This window comes from Mus caroli, unplaced genomic scaffold (assembly GCF_978045245.1).
Source record: "Mus caroli unplaced genomic scaffold, Mus_caroli_1 scaffold_6, whole genome shotgun sequence".
In the NCBI taxonomy this organism is placed as follows: domain Eukaryota; kingdom Metazoa; phylum Chordata; class Mammalia; order Rodentia; family Muridae; genus Mus; species Mus caroli.
In genome coordinates, this window is record NW_028227261.1 from 67686031 (window position 1) to 67713462 (window position 27432).

The following is a 27432-nucleotide window of genomic DNA, read 5'->3' on the forward strand; positions in this document are numbered from 1 at the left end:
CTTCTGTGTCAATAATTAATGTGTTCATATGATTTATCGTCTGTTTAGGTTTAGTTCTTTATAGATTGCAAGGATTAGACTCCTGTGTTTGCCCATCGCTATCTTCCCTGTGTAGAAAATCTGTTCTCTCATATGGTGAGTTTTTGACTAGAGCTGGGGCAATGGCCAGAAGTATCTCTAAATCACTAAATATCCGCAGATTCTTCTTTCCCACTGCCTGTATATGTGATATTTGCATTCTCTAGCTTTCTCCTACTACCCATAAGTCTACATTTGTGGTTTCCATTATCTGCAGTGAACCAAAGTGTAAATCTGTTACCAATGGAAATTTCTAGATATAAATAAAACTTTAAATTTATTTTAGTCTATATTATAATCTTATAGTCAATGGTTATTTATTATTCTTATACTATAGATAATTTATAAACTCTCACAGGTATATGTGTGTTTAGAGAAAAATATACATAAATGTCAGTGTTAACTAAGATTAATAAAGGGTAGATTCTGTTCTGATTTGTTGGTTTTTTGTTGTTGTTGTTGTTGTTGTGGCTTTTTCCTCCCAGGCATCTACATGGTATTTTTATTATGTTCTATGTCCTTGTGTTACAAATGAGAATTCTAATGTCAGTAGATTCGTCCTACTTTTAAGTAATAATCATCTTTGGTAACTTGCCAGTTCTTTAATGCTTGAAGTGTTAAGATTTTTCTAATGGACGTGAATACATTTGACTACAAAGGCCAGAAGATGGCATCAGGTGTCCTAGAGCTGGAATTCCAGATAGTGGTGAGCCTCCTGACATGCATGTTGGGAACCAAATGCAGAACTTGTGGAAAGACAGCACAGGCTCCTGACCACTGAGCTATCTCTCCAGCTGCACATCCATGCAGTTTAGAAATCTCAGCTAAGGTGTGTAGGCGTGTCTTTCATCACTCATTTCCCTGGGGTGTTGGGGAACCTGTGAGCTCAGGATGCAGACTTTTCTTTAGCTCTTAGAACTCCCGTGCCACTCTCTTCCTTCTGTAGACTCTTTGAGAACTTTTTGCATGGCTCGCTAGGCTGCCCCTTCTGTTCTTCAGCTCTCTTATTTCCCTCTGTTCCCTTCTTGTGTTTTTACTTTGCTGTGGGCTTCCTTCTAACCCTTCTTTCCTGTCACAGGCTCTTGTGTTTCTCTCCTTGCCCTTGACATAGGGAATTATTCAGGTTGATAATTTTAATTTTCAGTTTTAACCTAATTTTAAAAGCTTTAGAAATTATTACTTTTTTATTAGTCTTGGTTATCTTTAACTTAATTGTGTTTTTAATGTTTTAAGACTTCATCTGTCTTCTCCAGATCATCTATTAGGTCTTCATTTCCTAGTTCTTCCCCACTTCTTAGATGCGCATTGGGGCTCAAGTAAGGGACTCGAGGTACAGGCACTTCAGAGCACGTGGTGGTGGCAAGCATGTTTGCACTTTCCTATCTATGTCTTTATGCATCTATTTGCTTTCCTTGCATTCCCTATCCCCGGGAGTATAGTGGGCTCTCTATCCTACTGGATATTCTGGCCCCACCGTGCACTTACCTACATGTGCTAAACCCTTCTGGGGCTAGCTTGAAGCTAAGGAGGTCCTGTGCTAGCCCTTTCTCACAAGAGTCCCACAAACCTATGGCCCATCCTTCAGGCTCCCCCTGTCTTCTGCCTCCAAAATTCTCTGGCTTAAGAGGAGTCAGTTGGGTTGGTCACACTTTAAATCGAAATATGAAAGGTAGATCGAATCCAAGGCCTTTTCCTCTCCCTTGCAGAACATTAATTTTTATATTTTATTCATATTCTCAATTGGTATCCTCTTCATTATTTGCTATCTTTTTGGAAGCTTATTTTTTAATATCATGGTTTACCTTACCCCTTCATATGCACAATTTGAAGCACATGCAATTCGTAAGAAATATCCTGCTTAAATGTTCGGACAAATAAACTCACCCAGGATAGTTTACTGGGTTTGGTCATCTTTATTTGTCCAATTCAAGTTCCATCAATCTGAAAATCTCCCACAGTGTAGAAGACTGGTTAGAGCGGGACAGAAGAAATCCCAGGGGAGGAAACAGGAAGAGAAGAATCAGCATTGAGTTGTCAGTAGGAAGAGGACAGGGAAACGAAAGCCACCCGTAATCAGAAAGCCCTTCTATGTCCAGTTCTTTTCTCACCTCCTCTCTCTTTCTTAGGCTATGTGCTAGAGTTACAGACAAGTCCCATTAGATGGAATTGCACACTAAAGAGACCATTCTGCCCCAGAAAATTAAAACAAAGAAGCATTCAGTCGAACGGCATGGATGAAAACGCTGTACCGTAGCATCCCAGGTTGCAGAGTTAGCACAGATGCCTGCGAATTCATGTTTAAATAGTCATTTGCTTTCCGTATTTGAGATTTGAATTATGCACGTGCTCTCTCTTTGGATTACTTGATACTCAGTTGCTCTTAATCATCTTTAGGCAAAGAGATTTGAATTATACAACACGTGTAAGCCTCACCTAGAGTGGTCATCCGTCTGCGCTGCTCAGTAGCATTGGACGTTGAGGTTGATGATTCAGAAACAGGTTTTTAAAGCCTGACTGCATTCCATATATATGAGGCAGATCAGCTCTACTCTGTGTCAGAGGCAGTTGGGTGCCTGTGTGTCTAAGCTACTGCTTTACGTCTATTATGTGTCGGAGTGTACAGTCTGGTGACATGTATCTAAACTGCTGTTTGCTACTAGTCCAAGCTAAAGGACGTGCTCCTGAGTGTAGGGAGACTACCTGTGTACTTTTGTTACTTTCTGAATTTTGCCATGGACATTGTTATAGGAAGTGTTTGTCTTCAATTTGACTTTTTGTACAAAGAAGGCTTTTAGAAGTAATTATTTCATTTAATTTTTAAAAGAGTTATTTCTTTTATAGGTCTGATTATATTGCCTATGTGTGTGTCTGTGCACCAGGGACATGCAGTATTGGTGATTCCCCTAGAGCTTGTCAGGTCCCGTAGAACTGGAGTCTGAACCATTAGGAGCTGCCATGTAGGTGCTGCGAATCAATCTCCCATCTTCTGCAAGAGCAGCAGCTGCTCTTACCCACAGCGCCATCTTTACAGTCCTTACTTGATTTTTTTTCAAGATAGGGCCTCACTATGTAGCCCTGGGTGGTCTTGAACTTGTACTGTAGTTGAAGGCTAGGCTGACAACGAGATGTGCCTGTCCTCCTGAGTACTGAGAATTCTGGCCTTTGCTGTCACACCCAAGAAAGGTTAGTAAGGTAATAATGGTAAAGGGAGAAAGAGCGAGACGAGTGAAGCCATTTGCTTGTTTGCATTGATAAAAGAGTACACTAAATACCAAGACTAGCACAAGTATATTTCAGTATTTCTTAACTAGTGTTATATGCATGGGATAAAGACAAGAACATGCTTTTCTATCATATAAAAATTTGTATCTAGCTTTACTGTGTACTGTGATTATAAATTTGTATTCCATTGTGTGTATGTGTGCATCACCCGTGGAGGTCAGAGGGCTCCTGGTGTGTGTCTGTTTTTGTCTTTCTACCATGTTGGTCCTGGGGATCAAATGCAGGTGGCTAGGCTTGACAGCAAGCACTTTTACCTGCTGAGCCATCTCTCTGACCCACCACTGTGTACTTTATTAAGAATTCCTGTTCTACAGAAAGATTTTATTAATAAATAATTTAAGTTCCCCTGTAGAGGTCCCCCTCCACCTCCTGATGTTTATTGGTTTTTACTATGTAACATTAGAAGTATAACTGATAGTTTAAGAACTTATATTTTTAAAATATGTGCAATACTCCATATAGATCTAACGTTTAGTACCAGTGCTTGGGTGTTCTGCAATATTGTTAGTGAACTGGTTGCAAATTGCTAGCATTCTCAGTGAGTCACCAAACCAATTAAAAAAATCTTAAGGATATTAGATTTGAAAATGTTCTTCCTTAATTTAGTTTGTCCATTATATGTTATTTTAATTATTCATAGTATTGCTTAACATGCCAGGAAATGTCCTGTAATAGAATTTATTAAATAACAAAGTTTCAATAATATGAATTCTATATTTAGTAACATGTTTTAAAGTCTCAGATTAAAATGCTTTGTCAAGAGTTATTTAGCTGGTTTGAAGTAAAAAAAAAAAAACAGGTCTTTGCTTGGTAGCTTTATCCATTTTGTAATTTTGAAACCAAGTGCTCATTTCAGAAAAAGGATAATTTGAACTATTTTTCAATACATAGAGGACAGTTGATTTTGTAGGAAACAAAAATTCATGTCCCCACTGGCATAGAGCTTCAATGTGCACCTAGGGTGTTGTTTTCTGATGTGTATCAGTGAACAAGATATTCACTTCTCTCCTCCTATAGATGTAATAAATAGAAGACTGCTCATTTTGTTGAAAGTCCCTACATATGTTCTCTTTATCTTGTCATCCCAGATATATAAGGGCTATCAGATGGGTTTCCCAGCATTGGGCTTAAGTGAGTGAGAAGTGAAGGACCATGAGCCCAAAGGTGGAAATTCTGATTGGGATTTGTCTTTGGGTCTATTAGGAGGTTGAAGCGAACATGAAAGAACTATTCTCTTAATATTGATGTGGATTTTTCCTAGCCAAGATCACCTGTTGTTTCTTATTTTTGCTATTAATAGTAAAGATTCACAATTTAAATTTTGCTTGTAAATAGATTGTATAGAGGTTTTATGCATAAATGGGTGTTTGTGTGTATATATTTTAAGTTTTATTAATTTATGTGGATGTTTTTTCCTGAACAAAAATGGTTTTTCATCATGTGTGGTTTTGCATCATGTGTGTACAGTGTCTGTGGGCACCAGAAGAAGGTTTCAGATTTTCTGTAACTGGTGTTATAGAGGGTTGTGAGCCACCATGTAGATCCTAGGAATTCAACCTAGGTCTTCTGGAAGAACAGCCAGGGCGTCTAACTTCTGAGCCATCTCTCCAGCTCAGGTTGTATGTTTTCAGGTATCATGATGAGTAGGAACACTGGTCACATTTAAAATATAATAGGAACCATTGCTCCTTCTCAGGATTGCTGAAGATCCTGTCCATTTGGGAGTTGAGACCTTTGATGTGTTCCGTTACTTTCTACCATTTTTCTCTTGTTCTGAGTGATAGAAAGATATTCTTAATTGATGAAAAACCTGGCTTCAAAAAGAGTTTTCACTCACACTCAGAACTATGTCTCTTGGTGGCTTTATGGTGCTTTGTGTGGCACAAGTGTTTAGGGTTTTATGTAACCTGGCTTCATGATGTTATCTCAACTACTTTTCTCCTTTTCTCTCGTTCTTTGGCTAGATGCTGCTGTTCAAATGCAGTCTGTGTTTTGTTTCCTCCTTGTTTCAGTTTATTTAGTTTATTGATTTTGGTCAATCAGTGCCGTCCATTCTGTTTCTAATAGCAGTGGTCTGCTTATGCTCTAGGCCCTAGTTTACATGGAGGGTTTCCTTGGAATTGGGATGTATTCTTTTCTTCATGTTCTCGGCAAAACTAAATAGCCCCCTGGTTTTATGAAGTTTGTTACACACTTCATAGGTAGTGATTTTAATACCCATCAATCATAGATATGCCATAGCTATTTATAGAAGGGTCATGTGCTATCAATTTTTTTATACCTTCTAGGACAAGTTTATTGTTAGCATTTGCTCAATATAAATGTTTTAAATGATTAAATCCTTCTAATGATTGAAAAGACAGCTTGTCTCATTAAATTCTCTGATCATAGTAACCTTTCCCCCTGGTTTTTACATACATTATTTCCACCTGTTGAACTGAAGTTAAAATATTTGGTATATTTTAGGAATGAGTTGAGAACAATAAAAAGGGGGGTGGGACCACTTTATGTAGCTGGAGCTCACAGAAGTTGACTTTAGACCATCAGTTCTCACCTTGTTGGTGAAGGCCCATTTGGGGGGGGGGTGTTGCATCTCAGAAATTTGCACTAACAGTGACAAAATTACAGTTATGATGAAGCAGTGAAATAATCTTATGGTTGGGGCCACCACAGCATGAGGAACTGTTTTAAAGGGTCACAGCATTAGGAAGGTTGAGAACCACGGTCTTAGATTTCTCTGTACCTATTTTGTTTTGAGAGTGTAATTTTCTTCTCCTTTTTCCAGGACCCTAACAGGAGCATTCATACCAGCAGTAGCAGCAGCAGCAGCAGCAGTAGCAGCAGCAGCAGCAGCAGCAGTAGTAGTAGCAGCAGCAGCAGCAGCAGTAGCAGCAGCAGCAGCAGCAGTAGCAGCAGCAGCAGCAGCAGCAGTAGTACCAGTTTTTCAAAGCCTCACAAATTAATGAAGGAGCACAAGGAAAAACCTTCTAAGGACTCCAGAGAACATAAAAGTGCCTTCAAAGAACCTTCCAGGGATCACAACAAATCTTCCAAAGACTCCTCCAAGAAACCCAAAGAAAACAAACCACTGAAAGAAGAAAAAATAGTTCCTAAGATGGCCTTCAAGGAACCTAAACCCATGTCAAAAGAGCCAAAAGCAGACAGTAACTTACTCACCGTCACCAGTGGGCAGCAGGACAAGAAGGCGCCCAGCAAAAGGCCCCCTGCTTCAGATTCTGAAGAACTCTCAGCCAAAAAAAGGAAAAAGAGTAGCTCGGAGGCTTTATTTAAAAGTTTTTCTAGTGCGCCCCCACTGATACTCACTTGTTCTGCTGACAAAAAACAGATAAAAGATAAATCTCATGTCAAGATGGGAAAGGTCAAAATTGAGAGTGAGACTTCAGAGAAGAAGAAGTCAACGTTGCCACCGTTTGATGACATCGTGGATCCCAACGACTCAGACGTGGAGGAGAACATGTCCTCGAAATCTGACGTGAGTAGCCTGGTGCCTCCTCTGTCCCTTTACAGTATCTGGGTTTTGCATTAGATAGCTTCATGGTGAGAAACAAGAAAGGAACGTGGATTCTGTCCCTACAGAATAGAAGGTGAAGCCTAGAAGTGAATGTCCTTAGCTAACGGGAAGAAGGAAATGAAGTCATTAAGGAATCTGCAGAATTTTTTAGGCTGTACTGAAGTTGTTAAGGGAAAGATATATTCCACAATGCAGTTAAGGTTGTTTGAATAGCAACAGAAAGATCCAGTGCCCTTGAGAGCTCTGTTACAGTGCTCTGGGCTGATTGCTGACTTAGGGAAAAGAGAGCAGTACACTCAAGCTTGAATACAATGGAAAAGCAAGGTCAAAGAGAAACCTACGAGGCACAGTGCAACTTGTGGTCATTCTAATAAAGTAGGATTTAAAGGTTTTTAAAAGCTAAGTGGGAAATCCGTTACAGTTTGTTGCTTTCCTGTCTGGTACTGGGGACACAACCCAAAGCTTGGCATGCCAGACGTTCACTCTTCTCCTAATATGTACCTCAGCCCCGGTGCTGGTAGTTTTTAAAACAGTGTTATTAAAGTAAAGCTTTGTTGTAACTACATACATACATGTTGAAACTTTGATATTGACGTGCACCTGTAAAACTACTTTCAATGTGAAGATCAGACTGCTTTTTTCTCCCCGGGGTAGCTGCCAGCTGGATGAGAGGGGCGCATGATCTGGTGCATGTTGGTTGGTGGCCAGATTATCTTGCAGGTGCCTACTAAAGCATCTCAGCATGTTATACCCCCTAGCTGTTGGACATCGTGGCTTAGGCTTATAATTACAGTTCTGCTGAGTTGAATGGCAGAGAGTTTGCAGTTACCTGTTTCAACCTTTTACCCGTATAAGAAGTCTTGCATATCTAGTCTAGAACTGTTGGAAGGCATTTGATTGTGTTTTAAAGACCAGATATTACTTCCCTTGAGGTCCCATCCTTCTCCTCTCTGGTTTGTCTAAATTGATCTTTTCAGCTATGTGTCCATAGCCATTAGGCCCGTTATTCTCCTTACTTTGGATGTCAGTATTCGAGACCGTGGTGAGACTGGTGGTTTGCTAAAAATCACTGGCCATTTTAGAGTATGTTTCTCTCTGTCTCATGATGTTTCCTATGGGTGTTCCTTATTTAAATGCTGGTAAAAGAGAGGAGGCCTTTCCCGACCTGACCTGGGTTTGCACTGTTCTGTATAAGAAGCCAGCCAGTGTCAGGACAAGGTGTCAGTACCAATCGTCACTGGTCCAGAGACTACCCCCTCTTTCTGTAAGGCTAATCCAAACTTCTCATCAAAGAGCAGATTAGGAGCAGGTTGGATCATTTGTCCCAGTGCTAGGGAAAGACTGAATACTTAACAGCTTCTAGAGTGAGGATGAGTACAACAAGCTCTTCTGTTCGCCCAAATATTTCCTCTTCCTCGTTGGCTCTGAGCTGCTCCTTGTAGTTTGAAGCTTATTCTTAATGTAGATCTTACCTCTTTTCTGTATTTGGCTTTTGGTTCAGATCACTCTGAAATGCTCTCAGTGTGTGATTAATCAAAATCAGAGTTTGGCAACTTTTTCTATGTTCTGAAATGTTATTATTCTTCTAGAAAAAAAGGGGCTCTCATCATTGGGGTGTGAGTCATTGGTAAGCTATGAAATCAACTTTGCATGTCATCACCAGCATTTGAAAAATTAGAATACATTGTAATTAGTATGAGTAAGTGATGCCTTATGGGATTTTTATTTCAGAAAGAATGTGTTTCTTCAATGATCAGAACTTTCAGAGGCCCCTTTTTAGAATGTTTGCTGATTTATGAAGAAACCAAATGGCATTTGGAAGGCACTGCCGATCTTTGATGTGTCACACATGAGCTCCTCCTTGGGCATTTCTGTTAATTCTCCTTTTGTCAGTTTCTCGTTTTTTCCTCTTTACTCATGGTTTTCAAAACATGGCTTTTCTTTTAATAAATGTCTTATTCAGCTTGGTGTATTCATCCAAATGGATACCTTGAAAGTCTTTTGAAAACCAAGATTTAGAATTGTTAGTTGCTTACAATGGAGATAGTACAATTTTAGAATTATTGTGGCCATAAACCTAGTGATCAAAAAAGGAATTCCTGTCATGTGCTGTGTGTAGAAAGCATCCAAAGATTTTTTAGTATTGCAGAGGTATAAAACTTAACAGTTGGGCAGTGGTGACACATGCCTTTAGTCCCAGCACTGGGAGGCAGAGGCAGGTGGATTTCTATGAACCCAAGACCAACATAATCTACAGAGTGAGTTCCAGGACAGCCAAGGCTGCACAAAGAAACCTTATCTATGTGCAAACAACTTAACAATTGTGTTTTCCTTACAACCCTTTTGGTACTACATGCTTTTATTTTGTTTCTGTTGGTTTAATTATTTTAAGCCATAAATTCAAGAGACTTTGCCCTTAGCAAAGCATGTTGAGAGAACTGGAATTCCACTCACCCAGCAGTAAAGATAGCTATGCTGATTGTCTGTTCTTCTCACCTGTGTTCAGGACAGGAACTGGATCTGGTAGCAGGGAACAGCCAACTTCAGGGCCATAGTTCCCATTGTCTTGGGTATGAGATGTCAGCCTCTGAGTAAAGGTGATTCGATGGCCTGGCTTTTCCAGAGTCCTTTTGAAATTTATTAGTGGATTATTCATGGGGATGGGAGAGTAAGTAATTTTAGACAGAACAGGTAGAGGCCATGGACTCTGGAAATGAGAAAAATGTACATGTCAGATGGTTTATGATTATGAAGGAAGGCTACAGACTAATCTGATGGTGGGTCAGTCTTTAAAGTGCTTACTCCACCAGCATGATGGCCTGAGGTTTCTGTAGTACCCATGTTAGTATCTAGGTGTGGTAGGACACATCTATAACTTGTCTAGGGTGAGGTGTAAGACATATGGGTCCCAGAGTTTGCTGGCCAGCTAGTAGTTACTAAGGTGAACTCCAGGTTCAGTAAGAGACACTGCCCTGACAAACAAGATAAACATGCCCTGAAATAGTGTGTCTCCAATAGACAGGAGAGTATGGAAGGGAGGACTCTCATGGGCCTCAGCCATAGACAGAGAACTATAGGCAACTAAAGAATGTGGAGGGAGGGGGAAATTGTCTTCAGCAGGGAAGAGCCTAAATAGTTGTCCAATAAATACCAAGTGGCCAGCCCTGAAAACATACCTGAACTGAGTAAGTTTCCTATTCATGTGCATGTGTGCATGTAACAACAATTAAAGAAAAGAAAGTCAGTCATGACCTCAAGAGAATACCAGGCGAGTAAGGGACAGAAGGGAAAGAGAACATGAAATAATATTTTAATTTCAAAATTTTATAAAAATAGGTGGAGAGGAATTGAAAAAGACTCCCAATGTTGACCTCTGGTTACTACCTACACCCACAAACATACCTAAACATGTATACATTTATACAGCATACACACAGCAAGGCTGGGAAGAATAATTCTACAACTGATATATTTATAAGGATATCTTGTCTCAGTGTAGCCTTTTTTTTGTTGATATTTGAGATAGAGTTTCTCTGGGCATGCCTAGCTGCCCTCAACTAGTTCTGTAGACCAGGCTGCCCTTGAACTTAGAGATCTGATCAAAGGTGTGTGGCATCAGGCTTGGCCTCAGTATAGACTTTTTAAAGTTAAAGGAAACAGTATTCCAAAAACACTCCTCTGTGACCAAGTTAGACTTGGGTTTGTTTGTTTGTTTGTTTGTTTGTTTGTTTGTTTGTTTGAGGCAGTTTCTCCTTCTATATCCCAGGAGCTCACTATTTAGTCCAGGCTGGCCTCAAATTCACAGCAATCCTACCTTGTTCAGCTCCCTAAATTCTGGGATTCCTGGACAGTTTTTTGTTGTTTTTTTAAACAACAAAACATAGTAAGAATCAGTTCTATTAAGAAGAAGGAAGGGATCATAGCTTGCTGACTCACAGACATCTTCTCGGTCATATTTACATATGTTTTACATATGAGGAAGGGATCATAGCTTGCTGACTCACAGACATCTTCTCGGTCATATTTACATATGTTTTACATATGAGGAAGGGGAAACCAGGTTGCCATCCTTAGTTGTACTGCTTGTTTTCAGAGACTTCTTACTTGTTAGATGGTGAGGAAAGGTGGTGAGAAGTCTGAGCCTGTGTTGTGTCCTAGTGCCATGGGGACTTGGACAAACTGATGTTCAGAGCTTCTGCTCTGCTCTGTGCTGTGGGAGTGTGGTTAAAATGACATCAGCCCAGGTATAGCCAAAAGCACACTTATCAGGAAGAAAATGTTAGCCACAGCGTGCATGTGTATGTATGTGCGTGTGCATGTGAGATGGGTGGGGAGCGAGACAGACCTGGCTTCTGAGGAACTTTGCCGCCTTTCACCTTATGGCCTTCAAGAGACAGAACTTCCCTGCTTTTTCTACTGTGTACCTTTATATGGTTTGTGGGGTGGGGGCAATAAGTGGCACGTGTCACTTTGTTCTGCCTTTTGTCTTGGGGAGATGGCCTTGTCACTGACTTACACATGCCGCATGGTCATGGTGGAAAAACACAGAGGTCAGAGACTGAGTTATTCAAAAGTTCAGACATAATTTCACAAGCTGTTTTAGCTTTGTATTAAATGTGATCAAAGACATTATCTGGCCAGTTGATGCAGTGGATAGGACATTGGAGTCCTTTTTTCCTTCCTTCCTTCCTCCTTCCAGCTTGAATACTCTCCCCCCTTCCTCTCCCCTCCTTGCCTCCCTCCTTCCCTTTCTTCCTCCCTCCCTCCCTCCTTCTCTCCTTCCTTCCATTATTAGAGGAGAACATCCCCAGAAGTGATTTACCATTGAGCTCCATTAATATAACCAAAGGAGTTCCTTTTAAATGTTCGTGATTCTTTAGATACTTTTCATTTTCAAAGGACTCTAATGTCACATGAAAGTTCATCAATAATGTTCCTTGAAGAGGAATTTGGATAGGGGGGAGAAGCTGGTAGAGAAAAGAGGCCTGATTCATAGAGAGTGAACAAATACAGCAAGGCTGTTAAAGGGATGTTTTTGTTGAGAATACTTTACATTGAGGAACCTCTGTCACTCCCATTAGACTGCAGTTTGCAACCTGTGGGTTGCGGCCTTGTTGGCAAACCTCTGTCTTCAGGATTATTTACATTATGATTAATAACAGCCCCAGAATTATAGTTAGGAAGTAGCAGTGAAAATAATTTTATGGCCAGGGGTCACCACATGATTAGCTGTATTAAAGGGCCGCAGCATGGAAGCTCACTGCTTAGAGGAAAGCAGTTCAGGGTTAAGAGTTCACTTGTGATGCGTACTGATGCTCGGGCCCCAGGAACAAGCCAGAGTAACCAGCATCTGTTCTTGCTGGTGAGCAAGCGCCATAACAGCAGCTGAGAAGGGTGAGAGTCTGAGCATGTCATTAGCCACAAAGTATTTATAACTGTGGGTTTTATTAAGCTGCATATACTTTGTTATATTAAAGTCTAATGGATAATAAAAATGATTCACACCTTCTATAATTTCTTAGTAACTTGCTTTTCATATAACTGTTTTAGAGGAACCCTAAAACAGTTTGGGGTTGGCTGGTTGGGGTTAGGACAAAATTTTGTATTCATAGCAGAAAGGTAGGGGAAAAAACCCAGTAAATAAAATTTCAAGATGTCCGTTTATAATTGGATACAGTTACAGTGATAAATTCCTCATCTTTGCTTTCACATCTTTTACTTTGCCTTGTAGAGATTTCATCATAACGTAGAGGTCATGTTCAAAGCTCCATCATCTTTCTTGAAGGTGGACACATTACATCTGGTACGAATGCAACCCTCTCCAATTACAGTATAAGAAGAAGACTTAAGTCACATCTTCCCATGGATTTAGCTGACCAGAATGTTTTCTTGGATAGAAATCCTGAGGGAGAGAAATAAAATCTCATCATATGGTGGCTTGCCCTCCCCCACTTCCCCCAGTAGACAGTAGGGCCAGGACTTCAAACCCCACAGTAGCAGGAGTTTCTTTGAAAAGGAAAAAAGAAAAGGGGGAAAAAAAGAGGCATAAAGAAAATCAGCATCCTGCCTTTTGTTGGTCCTCATTTCCTCCAGCCCCACCCTGTTCATTGCCCTCCTTAAACTGTCTGGGGCTGGCAGTAAATGCCCCGCTGCTGAAGACCTGGCCTTAGGTTTTTATGTGGTGGAAGGGCACTGCAGCAGAGAAGAAGGTCTGCATTGTGTTTTCAAAGTGGCTGGTTAATGGCTTGTCACTCCTGCACAGGCAGAAGCTGTAAAGGCTGTGTTTGGGGAACTCCAGCTGGAGAGGCCATTCATTAGAGGCTGCCTCACTCCAGGGGGGAGCCTCTCATTCTGTGCTCCTGTTTTCTGTGTTTTATAAGTGAAGGTGGAATTACCTGAAGGGGTTACAGTCCTTTCTTCCTCTTGGTAGATTTAGCTCACTATAGAACATTCATTAAAACAATTGGATGAAAGTGAAAATTGTGGTGTGTGTGGAGTTCTTCTTCAGAAGACACCGTTTGCTTCCGTATTGGAAGGCATTTAGACTGATGATGTCCTAGCCAACCACAATGTCATTGATTCATCCAGATTGCGGATTTCAAAAAGAGGGAGGCAGATAAGGAATCACTTAAGAAGATGTTTTTTTTTAATTTATTTTTATTTTATGTATATGAATGTTTGCATGCATGTATATGCACCATGTATGTACCTACTATCCACAGAGGCCAGAAGAAGGAGTTGGATGCCCTTGAATTGGACTTACAGACATTAATAAATTGCCACGTGGTTGCTGGGATCTAACCCAGGTCCTCTGCAACAGCAGCAAGCACTCTCAACACTAAGCAGTCTCATCAACCCCTAAAAAGATGTGGTGTTGCTGGGTCTTTTTCTTTTTTTCTTTTAAAGCAGCTACAGGCCTCTTTCCCTTATTTCAGTATATGTTAAACTCAGTGTGATATCTTAGTTTTAAAATTAAGCAAGTCCTCAAAGTCCATGTTACAAAGGTTGTAAACAGACAGCAGGCTCTGTCATACCATTGGCTGTCACCAACAATTGCCAAAGCAGAGCGCTTCCACTCACATGCATTGGCCCCACATCTTTTCCATTAAATTCTAGACCCTCTTTAAAAGGACTGAATCACCTGTGCAGGGATCTGTTGTTCACATTTTATTATTTGTGTAACTGTGCTCTCTCTCATCTTTTGACACAGCACAGTCTCTGCAGAGCAATGCCACATGGGTACAGTTGAACTTCTAAGTGATTCCCATGCTAATTTCCCTGCCAAGTCTCAACACAAACACAGTTCTGTGAATCATCACAATTGCCATAATTTTACCGACAAGAAGACAGAAGCTCAGAGATAAGACACTACAAAGATTGGCATGTTTAAAAGTTGTAGAAACTACACAGGTGTGATGCACATGTACCCTTAATCCCTTTAATCAGGTGGCAGAGGCAAGAACTTCTGACTCTTACACTTAGAAGCCACCTAAGGCTGTGGACTGTGTATCACTATAAAGTATCTTAGGAGTCATTCAGTTGCTCACAAGTGGTTCCCACTGTATTTGCATGGAAGTTTATGTTCCACAGAGCCAAGCTGCAATTTTTCAAGCCTTCCCAGAAGGTGCCACCGAATAACAAATGGTGCCCTCCAGGTGAAGGGCTCCTTACGTTGGACTCCTCTGGTTCTATTTTGTAAGTTCGTCTCACTATAAGTCATTAGAAATGAAGGGTATGCATTCTTCATATCCGGTGATGGGAAGCCAATGGTTTCCTTTGGTGTCTGAGTAAATATCTAAGCAAGTTTGTGAAATTGTGCTCAGTGGGCAACAATTTATGGCTGTAAGCTTTGAAGGCTGTGTCATGGTCCACAAAGAAACATCTTCCCCTCGGGGATTCTTCCGGTCACTGAAGGTGACAGCGCAATAAACTGCTGGTTGGAGAAAATGGAAAAGTGCTCACTTAAGTGTTTAGAGACAATATTTTTTCCTGGGAAGTCTGAAAACACACAAGATGGGGATGGTGGTATGTCAGGAGACTTGGAGCAGAAAGAGGGATTCTGTGTGACAGAGAGAAAGAAAGTCCCTTCATCTTTCTCAATCACAAGAAGGGAGTTTGTGTTTGGGGCACTTATTATAGTCAGTGCTTACCTGACTTAATGAAAATAATGAGTGAGCAGACCCTAGACTGGGGCATCGTACTTAGAGTTATGTAGTGCTGGTCCTTAGAATTTAAACTGTAGGTACTTGCTTTATTATGTGTTTCATCCACTGTCCTTGTTGTCATTATTGTAGTCTTCTCCTTCCTTCTCTTCCTCCTCCCCCTCCTCCTCCTCCTCATCATCATCATCTTCATCCTGGACTGGCATTGAGCTCTGTACTGACAAGGATAACTTTGAGCCTTTCATCCTCTTGCCTATACCTTCCAAAGACTGAGATTTTGGTGCTGCCATGCTGTACTGGGATTAAAGGGAGGACTTCACTTTGGTAGGCAAGCACTTCGCCAACTGAGCTCTAGACATCTTTCTGTTTGCTTTATAGAGTGTCATGAACCATCATCCTAGGACTTGAGTCACTGTGTATGGGTGTGTGTGTACATGTGTTTATGCATGGTGTGTATATGGATGTGTGTGTACATGTATGTTTGCATGGCATGTTTGCTCTCCATCTTATTTTTTGAGACAGGGTCTCTTGCTGGACCTGGAACTCACAGTGTCCATGACATTGACTGCCACCCTGTCTTTACATGAATGCTGGGCTTCAGACTTGGGTCTAAAAGCTTATGCAACAAACATCTACTCTCTCCCCAGCCCTTGAGGGTTTTTGCTTTTTTGTTTGTTTTAATGTTTTAAATAAAATTATTTTTCTCAATTATAATGTCTTCAGAACTAAATAATGGGCCTTATTAGGACATTTTCATGCATGTATTTTTTACATATACTTTGCTCATATGTCCCAGCTTGTTACCAACCCTTGCTTCTTCTTCCATTGGTCCCCTTTCTCCTGTAATTCTATTTCTCTTTCTCTGCTCCTCTCCCCTCCCCTTCCTCATTCCATTCTCCTTCCCCATCATTTTATCTTACAGAAAACACTTTCTATTAAGCATGTTTTACTGTAATATTTTGTTTATGGATGTTTGATCATCGTTAAAACACATCACATAATTTTTTTACTCTTTATGTGGTGTCATATTAGATTGTACAAATACACAATTGGAATTTAAGCTGCTCTTTCAAGTACGTACGAGTCAATGAGAGGAAGGTATGGGTAGGAGGATCATTAGCGAGGACATTCTTGAAAAGAGGAAGCGGTGTGGTGAAGCTACGTCATCACAGGAATGAAGGCACTGTGGGGCTTACTAAATATTTTTATATTTCAATGTATCGTTAGTGTGTGTGTGCTCAGTTCAAAGGACAAGCTCTGGAATCAGTCCTCTTCTGTCATGGATTCTATAGATTGAGCTCAAGTTCTTGGGCTTGCTAGGCAAGCACCTTTAACCAACGAGCCATCTCACAGGCCTTACTAAATGTCTCTTGAGAGGAAAAGATGTGGTTTAACTCTCCTCATTCTCACTTCCTGGTCAGCTGGTGGTGTTGCTGTGCTCTGGTGAGGAGGTAGGGAGGAGGATGACAGCTGGCTCTGAGAAGGAACTCAGGGAGAGCTGAGATGGTGTCTGAGACATCGGTGCTTCCTGTGCATCTCAGCAGCAGAACTGAGGAGTCTCTCCTAGGGAACTTGTTCATCAGTCTCCTGTCTTCTTACTCGGTTCTTCATGCTGTCTGTGTGAGGCTCCCAATGTTGGACTGCACTACCTAATGCTTATACACATGAAGAGTTAAAGAAGGAGTTAGGGTACCCTAGTTCTGAAGCATAGCCATGCCTGACTGTTAGCTATACATTAGGGAAAGGGGTCTGAGTATGCATATGGTCCGAGAATAATACTCCTGGGATCAAAAGACAGATAGGTTCAGTTTATTTATAGAGATTTGCAAGATGTAGATTTCAGTGATAGTAATTACTTTGTGAGATACAGCTGTCATTCAGGCATGTGTTAGTTTAAGCAAAACTATTATATCATTTGCAAAAACATACTGTTTGATAATTTTATGGATTTTATTCTGTAAAGACCTTGCAGAGGTAGGGCAAAGGCAAAGAGACCCCATAGAAGCCTGGTGCTTGTGTAATCCATGATTGCATGTTTCAGAATTTCTGTATGTATGTATGTGTGAATGCATACATGTGTATGTTGGGGGTGGGGCACATAGGGGAAGCCAGAAGTTGATATTGTTTTCCTCAGCCACTCACCACCCTACCTGTTGAGACAGGGTCTTTCACTGAATCTGGAGGGATCCTCCTGCTCGTGTTCAGGTTTATGGAGCTATGCTGCCATGCCTGGCCTTCATTGCGTGGTGTTGGGCTGCCATGCCTGGCCTTCACTGTTCGGTGTTGGGGAGTGAACTCGGGTCCTCTTACATAGGAAGAACTTCACTGACAGCCATCTTCACAGCCCTCTGTGTATTTATAAAATAGCTGTTTTCCATTTGCCTAGCCCCAGACTTCATCTGAAATCCAAGACGAATCTTTCTGAAACAGGTCTCATTTTATTCAGCTGACAAGCCCCTCTCAGTGTGACCTGACACACTTTCAGTTGACGGAGTGCTCACTGCATTTCCAGCTCCCTTCCTTTGCTCCGTTATTTCTTCCACATTGTTTTAATTAAAAGTGAACTTCATACTTGTTCCAGAGATTACAGTATGATTTTTTTTAGTTGCACTTAGTGTGTGCATGTATACATACATTCCTTCATGCCATACCATGGTCTCCATGGGGGACCTGTGAGAGGCTGTTCTATCCCTACCCCAAGTGGATCTTGAGGATTAATCTTAAGCTGTCAATCAGACTTGGTAGCAAGCACTTTAACTTGCTGAGCCATCTTGCCAACCTAAACCTAAAATATATATCGATTAATTTATTTTGTATGTGTGTGAATGCAGGTATCTGCATTCTGTGACACACTGCAATGGCCATAAGATAACTCTACAAAATCAGGTCCCTTCTGGTCCCTCATGGGAGGAAGAGATTGAACTCAGGTGGTCAGGCCCACATGTGAGAACTTTAACCTGCTGAGTCATCTTGCCAGCCCCCGATAGATTTTTTTTTTTAATGCTAGTTTTCTGATACTCTTAAGTCAAAAATCCAGCCAGACTAACATGCTGTGGCTACTTCCTACCTCCATTGTCCAGCAACTCTCAAGAGACCTGCCATTCACTGCCAGCCCCTCCTGTAGAGGTAAGCCACCCACTGGTCTTGTTTTGTGTAATAAAATCAAAGGATTTCATAATTTACCTCCAAATGCAGAGGAGTGATAGGTGTGGTGTGTTATAGCCACCTGTGTCTGATCCCATCAGAGCTCAGAGCTTGGAGCTCTGTGCTTTCTTTATTCTTTTTAGAAACTGTAAAGGTTAAAAATTATTCTTGGGTATGGAGGTTTATGGTCAAATTTAGAAACCATATTCGATGTCTCTACACAGCTTGTGATATGGCCACTGGGTAACTTTTAGGCAAGAAGAGAATTCAGAAATCTCTTCTCGCTCTTGAGTTTTGGAGAGGAGAGCCGGAGGCCAAGTTTAGTAATTTACTTGAGGCCATAGAACCTAGACCTAGGATCCAGCCCCTCATCAGCATTCTCTTGGCTCTTTACCCAATGAGTCAGGACACCAATGTGCCTACCATTGAGCACTGAACGTGGTCTCTGATGTACTGTCACTGTCAAAGTCTAGCCTCCCACACACTGCCTTAAACCTGAGCTGTTCAGCTGCTGTCACGGGAACCTGTTCATCTGTCTTGGGTGCAGGAACCTGTTGTTTCTTATCCTCAGTAGAACTTCTTCTCTGGGAGACTCTTTTTATGCCTAACTGAGGTAAAGGTGTCCACCAGGTGGATATGACAGACCTAACTGATGAATATTCTGGTAGATTCTAGACTGGTCATCTCTGTGAAATTACCAACCTCAATAACTATGGCTTCATACATTTTGAAGAAAAATCTTGAGGCAAAATAGTGATACATTTAAATATCTAGCAAGTCAAAAGTCTTCATCCTATTTAACATGAAAACCCACAGGAAACATCACAGTCTTCTCCTGTAAATGGAGTCTTCATACTTGAGGCTGGAACTTAGATGTGATGGCTGGTACTCCAGCTACTACTGTGCTATGGAAGTATATGTTAAGCACACAGGAGCACAGGAGGAACTAAGCTCCTCCTCCCTGACCTCTGACCTCATGGAACTTGTGTGCTCATCTTGTCAATCATGCTGGATTTCTCACCCAATGAGAGGAAATCGGACGCCTCAGTCCATTTTCGTCTGTCTTTTAGTGGAAGCTGTGCTTTGCATGAGTTTGCTCCACCCACATCCCCAAACCCATTGGATCTTATGTGGGTTCATATGCAGTCTGCTTACTTACTAGTCCCTGGGCAGTAGTGACAGCAGAGAATAGGATGCATGCATGCAGAGATTACCTTCTGGGGCCAGAAGGAGATGAGTTTGGGCAGTACTCACTGGTACAGTGAAAACTCTGTTCCCTCAAGCCTCCTTCCAGTTGCTTTGGTAGTGTTCCAGATTTGTTCCCCAAATGTCTGTGGACTTTTTACCTCCTTTTCTCTGCTTCATGCTAACAAGCCACTGTTGATGTGGTTCCCTGGCCCTGACCCAGCTCTCCGAGATGAGACTGACTTATTATCACTCATCTTCTGCATCTTTGCCTTTGTCTGTTTTAAAAAAAATTTGTTCCTTGAGCATTTTCATAGAGGTCTACAATGAAATGTCCTATCTATCTCCCAGGTCCCCAGTCACCTCCCTCTAGCTTCTCCCAAATTGTCCTCAACTCAACTGTATGGTTTTTAAACAAATTAATCCACTCCCAGTTTTGACATTTACTTATGTGTGTTTGAGGCAGGGCATGCATGTGCCATGGCCGGTGTGGGAGACAAAGGAAGGCTTATGGATTGAGTTTTCTTTTTTCTTTCTTTCTTTTTTAATCAGATATTTTCTTTATATACATTTCAGATGCTATCCTGAAAGTTCCCTATACCCTCCCCCCTCCCGCCCTGCTCCCCTACCCACCCACTCCCACTTCTTGGCCCTGGCATTCCTCTGTACTGGGAATATAAAGTTTTTTTCTTATCTCTAAGGAGATAAGAGCTTTCAAAGAACAGATCAAAAGCAACAAGATCACCTCTAGACTGCTTTCTGATGCTCATTGCCATCAGGTATCTAGTTACTGAGGAAATTTTTAATAAAATAAAATCTTACTATTTTTTCTATCTTTGTATTATTTGTTTAACTTGGAATCCAAATAAAGTCCCACTTTTATGCCTATAACAATATCTGTAAATTAATCTATAGGTGTCCCCTTCTCTCCTCTTTCTAACATAAAATACAAAGGGGAACGCTTGGTCTTCTGGCCTAAATTGTCAGTTCAGATTTGAGTAATTTCATGATGTGCGTTCTCCAGATGAGCTGTCAGAGGTAGGACTGTGGTCAGATCTGGGTTACACTTTGGTTTTTTTATTTGAGGGGGCACAGGACTGTTTCATGGTGTTCTGGGATCCTGTTGCTCTAACACTACAAGGAAAGGTCGCTGTGTTAACAGCCTTAGCTGTTCTGTGCTTACAGACTTAATTCTTTAAGTTTTAGGGGCTGGAGAGATGGTCCATTGTTAAAGAGCACAGGTTGCCCGTGCAGAGGATAGGAGTTTGGTTCTGGCAGCTCATAACCACCCGTAACTCCAGGGGTCCTCACACTCTTCTTCTGGCCTCTGCAGACACCTGAAGTCTCATGCACATCCCTACAGACACATATGCTGATAAGCACTTTTCCTGTTAAGTTGTAAATTGTAACTATTTCTTGTTGTTCTTTATGTATTGGCCACAGTTCACCCATATTGAGGCACTTCTGTCTTGTGCAGAGGTATAGTTTGTAGCCAGAGGTACAGTTTCTGGAGCGGAAGGAATAATCCGGTTTAATTTTTCTCCTTTACCAGTATTTAAAAGGATGAGTTTGGTTCCTTGGTTCACTTGAGCAGTTTCAAGCACTTTAAATTTTATTCACTCGCTTACTAAACTTAGAGGAGTTGAATGTCTTTGCACACAGAAGCAGGCGTTTTACTACTGAGCCTTCCTTCGGTCCTTCACAGTGTTTTATAAGCCTTGCTCTTTTCCCTTTTAATCTGACTGTTGGCTTCCTCATTTTTCTTTGATCCTCCTCATGTTGTAGTCATTCTACAGTATCAAAAATCCTGACTTCCCCAGGGCAGTAAGTTTGGGTCTTTTTATGACCTGCTTAACGTAGGCTTGTCTGAGTAATCACCTCCACCCCTTCCCCTTCACAGCTTTGTGCTTTATCCAAAAACAGTTCATATATACTTTGAGTATAATTGTTATTTTCTTATATTTTTTCCTAATCAGTTCAACATGTTGAAGACAGATTCCTTAAGTATACAATTTTTTAGATCTTTGCACTGTGTTTGACCATAATAGTTCCTTGGCAAAAGTTCCATAGTGCAAAATGTACTAATACACACACGCACACATACACACACACACACACCCTCTTTACTAACTTATATACTTATAATGGAAGGTCTTAACTCTGAACACATATGAGCAGTTGGGAGCAGTGACATTTGGTCTGTCCCCTCTGGAGATAGAGTAGGTGGTCCATAAAGGTCAAGAGACCTCACTGTATGAATAAGAGGTGTCTTGGCTCTCACACAAGTACACAGGACAGAGTATAAGCCACCCTTGTACATGCAAGTGCATACAGTAAATCCTGGGGTAACTTGAAGGCTAAAGTAAAGAAGGCGTGTGGGTAGGACTGGGTGGTGGCTGCCTTTGTGTTACAGTGCGTGGATTTGGCAAGTGTGAGAACTCTTCAGAACTTCCTGGAAAATCCTTCATAAAACTGCTTCTACCATGGAGAATATTAAAGAAGAAAAAAATAGCACAGGGGGAAGCAAAGACTACAAATTAATCTTTTATTGTGACAACAAAAAGATGTGAGCCTAAAAATCCCCAAACATTTGCTTCTGTGTTTTAAAAAAGCAAATATATTCAGAGAAATTTCAATAACAGGATGTTGAAGTGAAAGACATTTCTGCCTCCCTGTTTCCTATAGAGGACCGTGCAGAGGCCTGATAACACGAGTGTTTCAGGACCACCTTGTTTCGCTGTCTTTGCATGGTGAAATATGAGTCCCTTCCCTCTAATGTTTATATGTGCTTTTGAAATTATCGCAACTGGTAAGATGCCACTTGAATGTAGTACAGAATGCCAGGTCCCTCCACCCCCACCCTGCTGCTGCCTCCTGTTTGCTGGAGTTGCATAATTGTCAAGACAAATTAGTTTAATAACTTTAATTTGATGGGCCAGTGTTTATTCAATGATCATGCTTGCATATCTGCAACCATACAATTAAATGTTTATTATATATGTAGATGAATCAATAACAAAATACAAAATACTTAAGCTCCTCAGTGCAAGAGGCAAGTCTGGGTAACACTGAGTTAAACTGAGCAGTCGTCTGTACGGCAGGAGAGCAAAGGTGAGGCGGCTACAGTTAGTTCCCTTGAAAAATTAGCACCTTAGTGTTATTCATGTTGCCAATGCTGTTCTCAAATACATATTGAATTATGCTCACCGGCAGGCTGTGACATACGTCGGTGCAGTTTTTACCAGAGTCATCATTACTTCTAAAGAACAAAACTTAAACCCAAATTAATGTTTCACCATAGGAGTTGAATCTGTTAAGGGAAAAAAAATTACTATTTTTAAAGAGAAAAGGTTGCCACAACCATCTTTTCATTTTTAAGTGACTGAACTTGATCATATCCAATTCTCCCCGTCTTGTGGACCCCTTCCACCTTCGTGTGCGCATGTTTTTATCTCCTGTAATGCTCTGATTTCATTTAGTTCTGCTTCCTGACCATGGACAACCTACCAGGGACGACAACCATGAAGAAGAATAAACCCTCATCGTCCAGAATCCCCTCAGTTGTTGGGGTGCCATGAGCCCTCACCAGGCTTTGCTGGAATTTTTGACTGACTTGATCATGGTCAGTTAACAACAGCTGCTGTGAATTCATGAGTCAAATTATATCCAGAAAACCCAGCATTTCTCCACACTTCTTATCCATTGGCTCTTAGATTCTTTCTGCTGCTTCTTCTGTGATGGTCCCTGAGCCTTGTCAGCTCAACAGAGATGTCTCACTTAGGACTGAACGCTCTACAGTGGCTTTTTCTCAGCACATAAACTAGTTATGACTCTCTGTATTGACTGCTACCCACTGCAAAAAAGAAGCCTCTTTGACCAAGGTTGACAGCAGCACTAAGGTGTGGGTATAAAAATAAATATATAGAAGGCTGTTTAACAATGTGTCTGTTTAGCAAAACTGGTAGTGGGTTTGCCTGCTTAGGCCTGTGACCTCCTCCATCATGTGACCTCTTCTGTCATGTGACCTCTGTCATGTGCTTTTCTTGACGAGGCTTATGATGCCAGGCATGAGCCTATTCCAGTGGAGCAGGCTTGAAGTGCAGAAAAAAAAACAAAAAACAAAAAACAGATGGTTACTACTATAATAATCATGTCACCATTGCAACTGTAGGTACATCATGCTCGCCAGCATATTCTTTTACATAAAGGTACAATCTCAGAACATAAACACAGAAAACTATTGTTCGAACAGTATCCCATCTTGCATGTCAGGACAGCTGATGGGAATCTTTCCTGTCTTTATTCCTTAGACCTTTTAAATTAGAACCTATGTGCTGCTGGGTTCTGCCCAACTGTCCTTCTTCCCAGACAGGTACCTACAAGTTCTGCACCAGAAGTTAAGTGAAATCTTGTACTAAGAACTGTTCTCACAGTCTACCCCAAAGGTCGAATAAATGCTCCTCCCACCAAAAATCAGTATAGCTATTCCCAAATGATGATTAGTCCTATCTGTAATTACATCAGTTAAATATTATATAAATTTAGTAATGTATACAGCATGTTGTTTCCATGAAAACCAAATTAAGTTTTGAAAGGAGTTCCCTTAGGAAAAAAATTATACTCAAAACAGATAGAGGGAAACATGTTGAGTCTCTTGTGCCTCTGCATTCTATCAACCATGAAGATCCCAGGATTTTTGCTCACAAAAACCAATCCCAGGTCATGTTGAGACATGAATTTGATTTGTATCGGAGACATTTCAGAACATTATTCAAAACCCCTCAGTCACAAATCAAAAGTTTAATGAATTAATGTGTATTAGTAAATGATACTAAGTAAGATATTTAGGTGCATGTGCATTAATGAGCTCTCATGTGTTCCATCTGACAGATCGCCAGCAGCCAACACTGGTGACTGCTCCGTACTCATAACTTGAGGTACCTCCCTTTGTTTCTTGAGTTAGGACAAGCCTTACTTCAGCAACAAGATGCCTTTGACTCTCCACCTTTCCTTTGTTCTGTTTTGTCCGTGATGATCTTGTAGATGCCTCATGTCTGCACATAGCTTTAGGCTGACTCATAGGTTCTTTAGCATTGGCAATGGTGCTCCCATTGCTGTGTGCCTTTCGTGGTCATGTGCAGGCATTCATCTTTTCTTTGTGATGAGTTCAAACATCTTTTCTACTAGATATTTTAAACATACATCTAATTGTCATCAACCATACTTACCCTACTCTGATATGGGATATTAGAAGGTGCTGTTCTTGTCAAACTATATACTTAGAGCCACTGGTGTTTCTTCATTTCTTTCCTCTCCCTTCTGTCCTCATGTTCTGGTAACCACTGTTCCATCGTTTACAATTATGAGATGAGTGCTCTTAGCCTCCGCTATGCAAGAACATGCTGTATTCTACCTTTTGGGTCTTATTTATCCCACTTACTACAATAGTTCTAGTCCCCTCCTGTTATTACAAATAGCAGAATTTAATTTTTTCATGATGGGAGAATAATAATTACATTGTATTTATTTATGTACCATATTTTCTCTGCCCCATTCACCTATCAATGGCGAGATCATGTGTTTTTATAAATAAAGTAAAAAGCTACTGTTCCAGAAGGAATCCTGAGACCCAGTCTCAGACTTGCACTAGTTTTGTGAAGCAAAATGCTTATTAATATCTCTGAGGATTAGCTTTACAGTCTCTGAAATATGCCTACTACATAATAAAGTTGTTCACAGAATCCGTAGGAAATGGTGTGTGGTATTTAGCTGGCTTTGTAAATACTTATAGAGCCACATGTTCCTGGACATTGTCTCTATTGTAATAAAACGGGCATCTAGATAATACACAGCCTCCTGGGTTATATGGCGGACTGTATTTATAAAGGGTTTCCACAATTTTTGACTGCTGATAAAAGATGTTAAAGAGATGCCTTTGTCTGTAGAATATAACATGAAAATGCGGTAGTATGAGTCTTTTATTGTTATAGTTGGCAGTTTGGTTCTGCGTAGCTAACATTTGATAGCATGCTTCTCTTTGTCTTATGGATTTTGTAGATGAAGATTTCTTTTCTTTAATGCACACCTCTATGAAGATCCAGCCACAGAGTCCTGTGTTCAGAAAACCTTGTAGTATATAGCTTGTTACTACAGGGTGGTTTCTTACCGCCCTGACACCTATCAGTAACCCTGTCAGCCCTTCAACAGCTTAAAGACCATAAGTGCACATAAGGCTAACGTGTTTTAATCCATAGGAAGGCACATTGCTATTATTACTATTATTATTATTATACTGCCTTCGTCATATGTAGTTCCACTGCTCCAGTCATCAAAGGAAAGCTTTTAGTTGTTATAGAAAGAACAGCTAAATGTGTTTAACCTAGATTTCTTTCCTGAATGCCAAATATTTTTGAGAAAGAGAGAGAATAATTCTTTTTTTTCTGATTAGTTCATTTACAGAATAGAGAGCACATAGCCAAGATAAAAAGGTAACATGGTTTTGAATTAGATTCATAACTCTATTTTCAAGTAGCTTTTTAAAGCTACCCATAAAATGCCACTTTACGTCTGGCATCGGGTCTGTTAATTTGACTACTATGAATATGTAGGAATATTTTTGAAAACTCCTGTGGTCTTGTAAAGCCTCCAGGCCCTTATTAGCTGAAAAATCCTGCCTTCTGTCAGGGCATGGAGCCAAGGTACGATCCTTAAGTAGATAACGTTTAGCATTTGAAATAATAATAATGAAAGACAAGTCTGTGTGGAGCTTTCAAGTCACTATCCATTGAAATACCCGTCTGGAGCCGGAGGCCGAGGGAGAAGATGAAGCAGATGTCAGGTCTGTTTTAGTGGGATGCCCTGCCTAACCACCTTCCCTCTGAAGAGGCGGATGCCCAGCATCCTGGGGAGCCGGTGACTAATTCATCTGATCCATCTGTTGCCTCGGGAGGCACTGTGGACCAGTTCCTCCAACTGTTCCTATCAGTGGAGAATGTGACCTTACTTTATTCTAGTGGGTCCTTTTTCTCACCTGCCCTCCCTGCACATGGCTCACCTTGGACTGAATCCTCCCCCTGAAAACCTCCTCCCCCACCACAGAAAAAAAAATAAGTGGGATAATTACTTTAATGAACCCTTTAAAAATTAAAAATTAAATTGGCCACAACTTTTTTCTTTCTTTTTTTATATCTCATCTCCTTATAGGCAGAGTTTAAAGGCATTTTCCATATTGGGTACAAGCATTTGTTAAACTACTGTCCTCTGTGACTATAAGCAGCCCCAGCCAAGGTGTGAGCAAGTTACAACTATTTTGTGTTCTAAGTGCAGCAGGTCTCCCTCCAGACAATGAAGCTGGATAATGGATGTGGGCTTCTGTTTTCTTTATGTACCTTGAATTTGCTTTCTAGGGGTACAGAACTAAATAGTCATGATCCCCATCTCTGCATTGCTGTTATATCCTTTTTCTGTCAGCTCTCTATTTCAATTCAGGTCAGCCATCAGCTCAGTGCCTGGGAAGGAAGAATCCTGCCTCTCCAGCATTCCACTTGTCCACTGCCATCTTATGTATTCCTTATGAAAGGAAGGGTTCATCTGTCTTCTCACCTTAACAAGGAGCAGATGTCTGAAACTCTGATTCTGATTCTAGGAGAGGACCCTCCATTCCAGCTATTGACTCCACTCTTTTTGGGATGGGTCCAACTTTGATGTCTCATCCCACAGCCAGAAGCTTGAGTAGGAATCTAGCCAGCTCTTGTCCTAGAACTCTGTGTAAGTGAGAGTTCTAGGACAGATATGCCTGTGTGTCCGTTTCCTCATCTGAAGGGACACTGGGATGGTGTGCTAAATGATTCGGTAGAGTTGCTGTGCAGTCTAATCAGAATGAGATTTTTGAAGATGTAAAGTGTTATTAATCAGTATTAAATATTAAAAACATTTAAATGATGCCAATTGTACCTCAAGTAGGGTCATTACTTTTTCTTACTGGTGTGATATTCTGTGACCTTAAAAGTACATTTAACTGTTACAGTTAAGGTATTTGTGCCCTTTTTA

General features: G+C 40.9%; 1 protein-coding gene across 2 annotated transcripts in view; it reads left to right on the forward strand.

Moving 5' to 3' along the window:
- The window catches only part of Mllt3 (MLLT3 super elongation complex subunit), a 279485-nt gene that overhangs the window by 206362 nt on the left and 45691 nt on the right, over nucleotides 1-27432 (forward strand). For both annotated transcript variants that reach the window (XM_021159575.2, XM_029475724.2), the window contains exon 5: nucleotides 6146-6853. In XM_021159575.2, coding sequence (XP_021015234.1) covers nucleotides 6146-6853 — 708 coding nt within the window. The remainder of the gene's footprint in view (nucleotides 1-6145; nucleotides 6854-27432) is intronic.